Source organism: Cucurbita moschata, unplaced genomic scaffold (assembly GCF_002738365.1).
Source record: "Cucurbita moschata cultivar Rifu unplaced genomic scaffold, Cmos_1.0 Cmo_Scf00010, whole genome shotgun sequence".
NCBI lineage: Eukaryota > Viridiplantae > Streptophyta > Magnoliopsida > Cucurbitales > Cucurbitaceae > Cucurbita > Cucurbita moschata.
Genome location: NW_019268526.1, coordinates 906,367 through 918,948, shown reverse-complemented (window position 1 = coordinate 918,948; position 12,582 = coordinate 906,367). Strand labels below are relative to the sequence as shown.

The following is a 12,582-nucleotide window of genomic DNA, read 5'->3' as shown; positions in this document are numbered from 1 at the left end:
AGTGTGATTCAACGAAGTTTTCTCAAGATTTCTTCTCATTTTCCACATGAACTTCATTGTCAAATCTATAGCCTTGATTAATTTTGATCTTAACTATAAGTTTTGCTCGATTTTTTGTCAATTCATTGACGACTGATCATTTCACCGTTGATTCATGGCAATTACAACAGAATTTATAGTTCGATTCTCCTTTGTAGAAGTTGAACAACTCATGGGTGGCCAAAGTATGACGTATCATAGCTGTAGTTCTCTAAATCTAACCTTTAGTTTTGTGAATTATCTTTCTCGATTCCTTTGGCGAATTGATATTTCTTTCTTCATCTTCAGTTGACATCTTCTACGGATTTTCTTGTAGCTTCCCTCTCTCTCGAATCATTTAAAAAGTGCCCTCACTTAAAGACGTGTTCTACTAAAGAAGACTCCATAAAGAAGCCATGCACATGAAGGTAAGAATTCAATCAGTTCGGTTCAACTTAACTGGTTTAGTTTGTCATTCTATTATTTTGTAGTTTCAACTATGTTCATGAAATACTGAGAATTAAGTCGCCACTTGAAGGATTGTCAATTGCCTATATTAGTGATTGAGAGTCATACATGGTTAACCTACATATTATCTTTGGGTTGCTTCTCTACGTTATGATCTACTATGATGGAAGTTTAACGTTGGAGAGTTAACAACTACCTCTAGCAATGACAAAGTCATCTATGACTAGACCCACATTGATTGTTTAGCTAGTTTGGCACGGTTATAGCTAGTTGTACAACTCGATAAGTTTAACATAGAAGTATGATTGTTATGTTTCAAATGAAGTATGAAAGAACGATTAGAATCCCGAATGAAAGTATCAAGAGTCCATAATTTTATGACGTCGTAATATTTGTGGGTCTACAAGTGGGCTACTTACTAAATATTTTTATACTCATCCATGTTATTCTTTTTCTTTTTCAGGTTGTACCTGTAATTCTACCACTTATAACAATTGCAGTGAGACTACCGTTAGAGTTTGACATGAATTTGAGTTATGCTTTAGTGGTCTTATGCATATTTTTTTAGTTATTTTGATTATACGTGAAAACTCTTACGAACACTTTCAACTTAAATTTTATGCAAATTAACGGTAACAATCTTAAATGTTTTGGAGGGTGTTGAAACTTTGAAGTATTATGATATTTTGAGCTATATTTGTAAAGTTAAAAGTTACTCAAACGATGAAATCAAAATATTTTTTATCCTTAGTTTTAATAGCTTTCTGTAGTGTCTGCTCATCACAGGAGGTACTACCTCCTGACAAATATAATTTGCTTTGAAAACTAACCATAAAACAAAACATTTTGTATAAGTTTATAAACAACAATAACGGCGTATATACTTGAAACAAACTCGGATCTAGAAAGGATTCACTAAAGTCTCCAGCTCAGTTGCTTCGTCACTTTGGGCGGTCGCTCTGCATCACATTTATCTGGAAAGAAATTATAAGATAATTTTGATTAGTAATTAAATTGTTCAGTAAGTAGCTAACTTGTCATTTACTTAAGTTTTAACGAACAAACATTCTTGAGAAGCTCGATATGCCACTTACTTTATTTTGAATTCCTCTACGTTAAACCCTAACTTATGCGACAAATCGAAATGAATTCTTCGCTTATCTAAATATTTAACCTAACCCGAACGGAAAAATATATAATAGATTAGGTTAGTTAGTTTGAATTTGTCAAATTATCAATCTATGCTCTGATATCTGAGTGCATTAAGATATGATATTTGGAGAAAATATTTAATAATTAGTTATGGAGTATAATCCGTTAATATTTTTTTTTAATTTTTGGGAGTTGTTAATAGTACATTTTATTTTAGAATTTGATTAACAGTATATTTTATCTTATTTAGAAGATTTAGTTAGTTATATATTTTATAGTAGACAGTTTGTATCTTATTTAAACCGTTCTAAACATTGATCATATTTTCGATCCCAATTCTATTTTTGTTTATCAGTCATGAACGAGTAAAACGACATCGTATACCTTAATTTCTCAAGTCGTATGAGTAAACGACGTCGTATAGAATTTGTATTTGGGGACTTGATTTAAACGCTAATTAAAAAATAGGGACTTTGGAGTAGGGACTTAGTATCGACGCTACACGCCTGGTTCCTTCGCATAAATAACGTCGTTTCATTCCATCGCTTCTTCCTCTCATCTCTCTCTGGGCTTCTCTTTTTCCTCTTCGACCTCACTGCTTATGCTCACATAATCGATTTCGGTACGCTTCTCTTCCCCCTATACAGATCTATGCGCACTGTTCCTCATCTAAATCCCTATCTTCCTGCATTTTTCTGTTTTTCTCTACCCTTGTTTTCCTGTTCTGGATGGTGGAATTTGTCGTTTCCTTATTGGAGGCAGCTGGGTTTTTGGTTCTTCGTTCAATGGTTTGATGCTAGGGCTTTTTATTTTTGTTTTATTTTTTTATTTTATTCGGGAGGAAGTGGATTTTATTGTGCCATTGTGGTTTTTTAATCTCGATTTTTATGTGTTTTTGTCGATGTTGTTGTTGATTTCATTTAGGGAATAGGAAAATCTGCAAAACTTACGGTATGCGTATGCCCCATGCTCCATCGTTATTTATTGCTCTATGCTTGTTTTGAGTTTGTTTATTCCTTTTTTGAATGCTCTCACGGGGGCGTGTTTCCGATTCTGGACGTGTTCTTATTTTTACCTGCTTTTATATTTGATTTTTGTTCAACTAATTTTGTGTTGCGCTGTATTGAATACTAGTTTTCTTTCTTCGTGTTTTTTTTTATTTTTATGCCTTTTGTGACTCAATGCTAGTGGTGGAGATTTTTGTTTTATGTTGTGTGTGCTCCATGAATGATTGATTTGGGTTCTGTTTCTTTGCCAGTTCGAGATTCGTTGCTAGCATTACTCTGTTGCGCCTGGGAATAGACAGAGCGATGTTTGGTTCTCCCAACCGTAAGTATTTCTTTTCAGTTCTTTTATATTTTGAAGGATTGGTGCTTGTCTTCTCATAAGGTTGTTATCCTAATTGCACTTTGTTTGCTGAGCTGCGGACTCCCCTTACTCTATGTTTCATTTTTCTTTTGAAAAAGATATGTAGGGAAGAAACCGAGTAGGAACTTTTTGGAACGAGTAGGCTTAAATACATTGTTTAATCTCTCATATTCATATTTCCTTTAAATTAATTAAGTGGAGGAGATCTCAATCCCTATAAGGGTCCAAGAAACTATGGGACTATATTTCATTTCGTAATTATATTGCACCTCTTCTGGAAGCATGACATGTAGATTGCAGTCTTATACTAAGGATTTTATCATGTTAACTTGTTGTTTATCAGTTTTCTGATATGTGTGCCTGGGATTAGGTATGTGTACATCTTAATTATCATAGCCTTCCTGCTTCTTTTCTAGCTTTTTAGTGTATTTAAATTTACATTTGTATATGGAATCCTGAGTCATGGCTTAGCTTGTGAAATTATTTTCACATTGAAACTGTCTACTTATTTACTTCTGCATATCTTACCTTCGATTCTTTTATCTTTGAATTTTCTTTTTCTTTTTTACTGATTGAAATTCTAAGTTCTTGTGCTAACTGGGCTTTTTTTTTTGTCAATTGTTGCTTGCACAGCTTTTGGGCAACCGTCTACCAGCCCTTTTGCATCTCAACCAGTCTTTGGGCAGGCTGCCAACGCAAGTAATAATCCTTTTGCACCGAAGCCCTTCGGCAGTACATCCCCATTTGGCTCACAGACAGGAAATACAGTATTTGGTGGTACATCAACCGGTGTGTTTGGGGCAGCCCAATCTTCTTCCCCCTTTCCTTCCAACACAACATTTGGCGGTTCATCGTCACCAGCTTTTGGAGCATCGTCAACTCCTGCTTTTGGTAGTTCATCATCTTCATCATTTGGAGGTATGTCTTTTAAGTTATTATTTTTTGTCCTCGGATAATCAGTTCTTCGTGTACCCTGTAAGAGTTTCAGCAATGCTAATGTCTTTTACATGGAGTACATCAAATATGTGCTAGATTGTGCATGCATTTTATTTGGTTATTCAGCTATGAGAAATTTCCCTTGTGTTCTTAAACCATCATTTTCGTGCAAATGCAGTTCTCAGATCTATATTTTATTTTTAGTTGACCATTTTTTTCAATGAACATAAGAGAGTTGATGTGATTCTGATTTTTGTGAACATATTTCTGTCAGACCTATTCATTTGTGGGGTTTTAAAATGTGGTTACTGGAATGGTTGCCTTTTGTTCTGCTTATATGGATGTATTTGTTATCTTCCTTGGGAGAAGGATTAACTTTTCTAGCGTCATTTCATTTGAAAATGTCTCTCTTTTATCTAAGAAAACTTGATTACTTCTTCTTTGCTTATTCCTTTTGATGAAGCCACTGTATATTTCCTCACTACCATTACTTTTATTGAATGGCATTCAATTCATTACACAAATGGTAACTAGGAAAATTTGGTAGATAAATTTTTGCTTGTATAAATCCAATGCTCTCTTTTCTGGCAGGTTCTTCCATTTTTGGGCAGAAGCCCCTATTTGGAGGCTTTGGATCTACTCCCACTCAAACAAATCCATTTGGAAATACAAACCAGCAATCTCAGCCAGCATTTGGAAGCAATGTCTTTGGTTCCACATCACCTTTTGGCGCCCCTAGTCAATCTGCATTTGGAGCTACTAGCACTCCTGCCTTTGGCGCTACAAGCACCCCTGCCTTTGGTGCCACAAGCACCCCAGCTTTCGGTGCCGCGAGCACTCTGGCATTTGGTGCCACAAGCACCCCAGCTTTTGGGGCCACAAGTACACCAGCCTTCGGTGCAACAAGCACCCCAGCCTTTGGCGCTACAAGCACTCCTGCCTTTGGTTCAACAAGCACTCCTGCCTTCGGTAGTACTGGGAATGCATTTGGTTCATTAAGCACCCCTGTTTTTGGATCTGGTGGTGGTTTTGGTGCTTCTAGTACTCCTGCTTTTGGAGCTTCAAGTACTCCTGCTTTTGGGGCTTCAAGTGCTCCTGCTTTTGGGGCTTCAAGTGCTCCTGCTTTTGGAGCTTCTAGCACTCCATCCTTTAGCTTTGGGTCCACTCCAGCGTTTGGCCAGTCTACTTCTGCATTTGGTAGTAGCACTTTTGGTACTAATACATCTCCTTTTGGAGCCCAGACCTCTCCTTTTGGTGAGCCATTCTGAAACATCTTACTACTTATTACAGTAAAAATCTATTTTGGAGTTGTTTCTTTTTTGCTTCATTGGGTATGAGTATGTGTTCTTTTGAATTTCTTACAGGAGCACAGTCTACATCTGCATTTGGGACCAGTGGTTTTGGGCAGGCTGGTTTTGGTGGTCAGCGTGGTGGCAGTAGAGTAGCTGCATATACACCAACAACTGAGCCAGATGCTGGAAGTGGCAGTTCACAAGCAGCTGGAAAGTTGGAGTCTATATCAGCCATGCCTGTTTACAAAGATAAAAGTCACGAAGAGTTGAGATGGGAGGATTATCAATCGGGAGACAAAGGTTCCTTTCTTTTTTTCTTTTTCTTTTCTTGAAAAATGTACGAAGTTTAGTTCATGGATAATTTTGGATTCTTGTGGTTGTCTGCAGGTGGACCTCTTCCAGCTGGTCAGTCTGCTAGTAGTGGTGTTGGCTTTGGTGGTTCTAATGCACAGCCTAACCCTCTAGCTTCTTCAACATTTAATCAATCATCAAGTCCAAATCCTTTTTCTACGGCCACATCAACCAATCCATTTGCCCCTAAATCTTCTGGTTTTGGTGCTTTTGGACCTTCAACGACGTTTTCATTTAATTCTTCAGCATTTGCTCCTTCCTCTTCATCAAACCCCTTTGCATCGACAACAGCAGCATCAACATCCTCTTTCCTACCATCAACAACCTCTCAATTTGGAAGCTCATCTCTATTCAGTTCATCTAACGCTCAACCCCTTGCCTCACAGTCTGCTTTTAGTTCAACTACATCTCCAGGAACAAATCTTACCTTTCCATCCAGCTTAAATTTTAGCAATACTCAAACATCTTCCCTTTTCCAATCCACAACACCTTCAATTGGGCAGACAGGTTCAGCCTTTGGTGCTCCCTTTTCACAATCCAGCTTGTTTAGTCAACCTTCGTCTGGGGTTGGAGGGAATCTTTTCTCAAGCTCGCCATCACTCCTAACTTCAAGCAATCCGATGGGTTTTGGTCAAACATCTGTAAGTAGCCTAAGACATTACCATTTTACTTTGTACCTTTATTGTGGGGAGACAATTGTGTATTGATTATTAGAGTAAAATGTAAATGTATGATCATGGAACTTTATGTTTGATAATTCACTCGATTTTACTTTGGGTTAGGTGTAGTTGTAAAATTCATAATTTCCTATTTTTGGTTGCACTTTCTTTTATGCCTCTATGAGTTGGCTCTGATTTGCAATTGATTATTTATTTTTTCAAGATGAGTTAATTTAGTAATGATTATTCATTAAATGGTTTTTTTCTGGGTAATAGTTTCAATTCCATGTAACACTAGTTACTTGTAAGTTGTAGTTGGTTATTTATAGTTTTTATACTAACTGGCTTCTAATCTTGTTCATACTGTAGGGCTCTTTCTCTATGCCTTTTCAACCGGCACAAGCACAGGCACCCACTTCCTTTTTTAGCAACCTGGGTCAGGCTCAACCAAGTAAGCTCATTTCATAAAAATTGATTGATCATTTTGTTGAGCATTCAAACCTTTTATATTAGTGTACTAACTTGATTATTTCTACCCACTAGTTGGTTCAAGTGGGTTTGCAGGAACTTCAAGCATGTTTGGCCAGAGTAACTTTGGGCAATCGTAAGAGTCATGCATTGCTTGGTTATTGGCTCTGTTATTTGCATTTTGTTGAGTTTTAGTTCTCTTTGATTTTTTAGTACTATTACTACTACTTTTTGAATTTAATTAGGATGTCATTTCTTATGGGCCCTAAATAGGCAATTTGTTCCTTTACAAACTGACATTTTCCAGCATTGGCATACAAAGTATTGTCCTTCAGCACGTTAAAGACCACAGTAAAATGACGAATACGTCCCTTAACACATCGAGATTTTTGCATTCATGTTTGCCATCGTTTCATGAATTTACTCCGTTACCCGGGTTTAGACCTTTGCCTGGACACTGGGTGTCACAAGGGTCTATCCCTTCAAACGTTGGCAGTTTCTGTACATTCTCCTTGACTCCTTATAGTTCCTTATTTCTTCCAAGTGTTTTTGTGCCATCTTGCCGATCCTTCCCAGGTTGAATTGCTCTGATACCAATGTTTCTAATTTTGTTGCATGGAAATTTCCTTTTCTGGTTCTTGCATGTGATTTGTATGGTGATTTTATCTGTCAGGCATCGACTAATTGACCTGTATTATGATAACTTAGGGCCACATAAATATAAAACATACAATCTTTTGTGCCTATATATTCATTGCCATGTATCGTTAATTTCCATGACCTGTATTATGATAACTTAGGGCCACATAAATATAAAACATACAATCTTTTGTGCCTATGTATTCATTGCCATGTATCGTTAATTTCCATGCACGTACCTTGCAGGCCTATCACCCAAAGCCCCGCAGTACAACCAGCACCTGCTACAAATCCGTTTGGGACACTCCCTGCAATGCCACAGATGTCAATTAGCAGACCAGGAGCAGCACCTTCGATTCAATATGGAATTTCCAGCATGCCGGTAAATTGAACTTGTCTTTATTTACTGAAGTTTGAGTTGGTTTAGATCAATGGTTTTTATATGGGTGCCTATGTCATTGACATTTGCAAGAAGAATATGATTTGATGCTCTTTTAATTCTTTCCATTAATTGATACTGCTAATGTAGGTTGTTGATAAAGCGGCTCCTGTTAGAATATCAACTTTCTTGACGCCTCGCCACCTATCTAACAGACGGATGAGATTGCCTGTGAGAAAATATAATCCTAAGAATGATGGCAGTCCCAGGGTATGAATGTTTCTTCTATTATACTTAATCTTTTCCTTTTCTCCTTCCTCACATCCCTATTGGGTTGAGTGGTTACAAAAATGGTGTGCCACTTGAATTTTGTATCTACGGATTGCTTATATCTCCTTGTCATTTATAGGTTCCATTTTTCAGTGATGATGAAGAAACACCAAGTACACCAAAGGCCGATGCTCTTTTTATTCCCAGAGAGAATCCTAGAGCATTGGTTATTCGTCCCACTGATCAGTGGCCTTCAAGAGCCAGTTTAGAGAAAGCATTGCCATCAAAGGATACCTCAGTGCGTGAAAATGGTATGGTTTTTTTGTTTTGCGCCTTTGAATTTTTATGTTTCATCATTGAGAACACTTGAAAAGGGTTCATTTGGTTGGCGATTCAAAATCATGAATTTGAAAACAAGATATTTAATGTAAAATAGAGTTGTATTTCATGTTTTCATTGTTTGAGAATATGTTGGGTAATTTGAAAATATTGAGAAGCATGTAAATGTTGTTTTAAAGTTCTCACTTTTTGTATCTAGAAATTAACTAAATTCATTTGCATTGACTTTGAAATTAAAAAAATTAAATTGGATACGATAACAAGCAAGTCTATCTATTGGAAGGATTAATTAAGATAGTCTTGAACTTTTTGTTTCTACTTTTTCCGTGAATGATGTTTTTTATATTGTGGAATAGTGTTTTACTTTGAAGATGCTATCTTGCACTGTGATGATGTCTCTCTCTATTTTTAATTAACATTTTCCCTTTATAACCAAGTCTGTGGAGTGGCTTGGTGAAGAACAAAAAAGAAGGAAAAAAAAAGGATGGTCCGAGGAGCGGCTTGTTCATCACATTAACGAAAATGATCCTGAGCTTTGTCATTTGTACTTATTTTTTTTATTAATAGTGCTGATTTGCTGATAGCTAGGTGCCAAGTCAACAATCCATACTAACATGGACTTTTTAAACCCATTTTCTTCTATTTATAATCGGGATGTTTTTTACTCTAATCGTAATTTTAGTTTTAAGAGAATTTGATGGTTTCTGTTACCTACGTGATAGTATAATTATTATTATTTTTAGCTAAGATCGATTAATGGCCTGTGGCCCTGTGATCTGAGATTAGATTTTTTAAGTTTTTGTTGTTGAGCAAATCTTAATTTTTAACAGGGAAGATTGCTGAAGATACTTCCTCCTCGGCTGTCAACAATTTGAAGGATACCAATGGTTAGCTTTTACCCTTTGAAGTTTAGTATATTTTCAGTTTCTCTGTTGTTCCATTTTGCCTATTTTTTCTTTTCTGATTGTGAAATATTTTGTGGTGGAATCTATTTATAAAATTGGAGTTCTAACATCTTTCAACAGATGAGAAAAAAGCTCCGTTGTATAGATACCTTTGTGATGAAGTGGTGGACGAGCCGATATAAAATGGCTCATTCATCATGCTTTATATATGGAAGTGCAGTGTGCATCATAGTAGGAGATACATATTTCATGTTAAAAAGAATTTCTGTTGTTTTCTTTATTGCAGGAAATGTTGTTGAGAATGGTAGTTGCAAAGACAACATTCATGTTAACAAAGTAAACCAAAAACCTAACGGTGTCCATGAGGACCACCCTGCTTCAAAGGAAGACTGTTATAGGACATTTGGAGGGTACAGAGCTGGTGAGGCTGCCATTGTTTATGAACATGGGGCAGATATTGAGGCATTAATGCCAAAGCTCCGACATTCAGATTATTATACCGAGCCGAAAATTCAAGAATTAGCTGCCAAAGAAAGGGCCGAACCTGGGTTTTGCCGCCGTGTGAAAGATTTTGTGGTGGGTCGCCATGGTTACGGAAGCATCAAATTCTTTGGTGAAACAGACGTGCGAAGGCTGGATCTAGAGTCCATTGTTCAATTTAACAATCGCGAAGTGATCGTGTACCTAGACGAGAGCAAGAAACCCCCTTGCGGGCAAGGTCTGAATAAGCCAGCTGAAGTAACAATACTGAACATCAAATGCATCGACAAGCAAAGCGGGAATCAGTATACGGAAGGGCCGAAAGTAGAGAAATACAAGGAGTTGCTAAGGAAGAAGACGGAGGGTCAAGGTGCGACGTTCATATCCCACGACTCAGTGAAAGGGGAATGGAAGTTCAGGGTTGAACATTTCAGCAGGTATAACATGGAGGAAGTTGAAGATTGGGAATGAGTGTGTTCATGGTTGCCTGGTCTGTACTCTAGTTGATTTTGTGTTGAATGAATGGTTTGAAATGTGTGTGTGTAAAGAAGTATGTATAAGTAAGGAAGGAAGAGGGAAGTTTTGTTTTTAGGAGTCTGTATTGGGCATTCAAGGTTGGTTGGTTGGTTTCTATTCTAATTCAGTGTTAGTGTTATATGTTTAAAGGATTTGTTACTGAATATTGATGTAAGCTTACAGATTGTTCTTTTAATATTTTCAATTAGATAAATACTTAGGTCCCCAAAATGTCTCTCGTCCCCTCTTAAAAGTGGGTTTACTTCACATAATAGTGACTCTTCTTGTCTTCTCTTCATGTGAGTTTATTCTACACACGTTCACATAATTTTTCTTGGGTGCAGTGAAGATTTACTAGAATTTTAGGATATTTAGGTGGTTTAAATCTCATCTCGCGTTTCCAGATTGTTTCGGGATAGCTCCTTGGGGTCTAAACCAATCATCTTGGTGCACTTCAGTGTAAATCTTTGATTGCCATTCATGATCCTACACTCATGATCCTAGGATAATAGGATATTTAGGTGGTTTAAATCTCATCTCGCGTTTCCAGATTGTTTCGGGATAGCTCCTTGGGGTCTAAACCAATCATCTTGGTGCACTTCAGTGTAAATCTTTGATTGCCATTCATGATCCTACACTCATGATCCTAGGATAATTGATCTACTATAAACGTAATAATCTTGGTCAACATGAAAACTGCTCTAGTTTTAGTGCACTATTCTTAATTTGTCTCACTCATGCATGCTTGATTAATAAGATATTCCTATGAATCACCTAAAGCACGAGAAACAGGATCTATTAATGTTCATACCCATCACCTATAAGATATGCTCACATGTTAGCATGCTTAGTGATCCCTACAAGTATTACTTGAAAAAGTCCCATTCGCTACTTAAATTTTCTTGGTTGAGGTTACTCGGTGCACTGTACAACTACATTTTCTTTGTTGAGTATTTCGAGTCTTTCCTATGTATATAATGACTAATTAATTACTCTATATCAATATGACTTGTTTCGAGTCAAGTTTAGTAATGAGTTTTCCTAACCATGCGATCATAGTTTAAAGATTTCATAGCATTACATCAAGGGATTATTTGAACTTAGAATAATAATATATGTTTATGAAGTATGGATATTAAGTTTGTAGGTTTGTAGCTTTCTTAAATTATTTATTTATTTTGTTTTAAAGAACTATGGCCCATCATTGTAATACCCAACGAAGAAAACTAGAAAATTGATAAAAATCACTGGCACTGTAAACGTATGGTTGACGACATGGAAAATTATAATTTTTTTCGACCAAAATCACGTGATTTCATCCAATTTTTGACTTGGAAGTCCATTTTCAAGTATATGAATTGTGGTGATGAAAGACCCATTTTTAGTGTGTTTTAGTAGAACAAAACGAGAGACCAATCAGCTGTTCTAGATCAATTTTTTTTTCTTCTGGAAAGTACTATTATGCGATGATTAGGTATTGGAATGAAAATGCATTCTTAAGACCGAAATAAAATGAGAGCACAACAAAAGTGGGCATATAGTAGCAGATTGTCCAGACAAAAGAGTCCAAAAGTTAAAAGCATTTAGGCTCGAACTAGAAGTGGGATGAGGCATGACCAATGCTATCACGAACATGAGAGTGAAGGATGCCAACATTGTGGTGGCAAATACTTGTCCATACATGGTTAGTATCTACCCGTATGAGATAGTCGTATTTGTCTAACGAATGTAGTAGAATGTATAGACCTAAAATCAAATAAGACTAAGGTTAGAATGTTTAGAATATAGATGGTTAGTATCCAACAGAGCATCAAGGCTGGTAAGACAATGGTGTAATAGATGATCCCTTGATACGACAGAGATGGTGTTGGACATGAGTAATTTTGATGTCATCTTGAGTATAGACTGACTAGTAAAAAATCATGCCAACATGGATGGTTACATCATAGATGTTATATTCCAGTCTCCCTTTGGAAAGAACTTTAGATTTAGGGGATCAAAGCCTAAGGGTGTACCCATAATGATCTCGTGCTTGAAGGTGAGAAAAATGATAAGTCGAGAAGCTTAGGCTCTCTTTGTTAGTATTGTAGATGTTGGATGCATGGAATGTGACATAACTTCACTTCTAGTATTAAATGAATTCAAGATGTATTTCCTAATGAGCGGTTTAGTTTTCCTCCATGTAGAAAATGAACTTCAACATCGAGCTTGAACCCGAAATGACCCTGATCTCCAAGGCTGCATATAGAATATGAAAGAAACCACTCCTTTAACTAATTCCACTCCCTAAAAACTAGTTACACTACGATATCTCGGGCCTTTTTTAGGGAGAAATAAACAAC

General features: G+C 36.6%; 1 protein-coding gene across 2 annotated transcripts; it reads left to right on the top strand.

The window, feature by feature from the left end:
- Positions 1 to 2,137: 2,137 nt before the first annotated feature.
- Positions 2,138 to 10,471, top strand: LOC111448468 (nuclear pore complex protein NUP98A-like). Of its 2 annotated transcripts, none has more exons than XM_023088100.1 (13): positions 2,138 to 2,260; positions 2,897 to 2,967; positions 3,640 to 3,924; positions 4,534 to 5,196; positions 5,307 to 5,534; positions 5,622 to 6,226; positions 6,614 to 6,695; positions 6,788 to 6,848; positions 7,598 to 7,733; positions 7,881 to 8,000; positions 8,140 to 8,311; positions 9,170 to 9,226; positions 9,531 to 10,471. In XM_023088100.1, exons 2-13 carry the CDS (start codon positions 2,949 to 2,951, stop codon positions 10,193 to 10,195), a joined length of 3,093 nt encoding a protein of 1,030 aa, XP_022943868.1. In that variant the 5' UTR covers positions 2,138 to 2,260; positions 2,897 to 2,948; the 3' UTR covers positions 10,196 to 10,471. The 2 variants fall into 2 exon arrangements, with proteins under 2 accessions (XP_022943868.1, XP_022943867.1); XM_023088099.1 differs by lacking the exon at positions 2,138 to 2,260 and adding an exon at positions 2,268 to 2,426.
- Positions 10,472 to 12,582: the final 2,111 nt, after the last annotated feature.

What these genes read in the sequence shown, in the direction of transcription:
- LOC111448468 (XM_023088099.1), top strand. Translation starts at nt 2,290, where the DNA reads ATGCGCACTGTTCCTCATCTAAATCCCTATCTTCCTGCATTTTTCTGT. An exon ending in ATCATCTTCATCATTTGGAG is followed by an intron (nt 3,925 to 4,533) that starts GTATGTCTTTTA and finishes CTTTTCTGGCAG; the next exon opens with GTTCTTCCATTTTTGGGCAG. An exon ending in AGAATGATGGCAGTCCCAGG is followed by an intron (nt 8,001 to 8,139) that starts GTATGAATGTTT and finishes TGTCATTTATAG; the next exon opens with GTTCCATTTTTCAGTGATGA.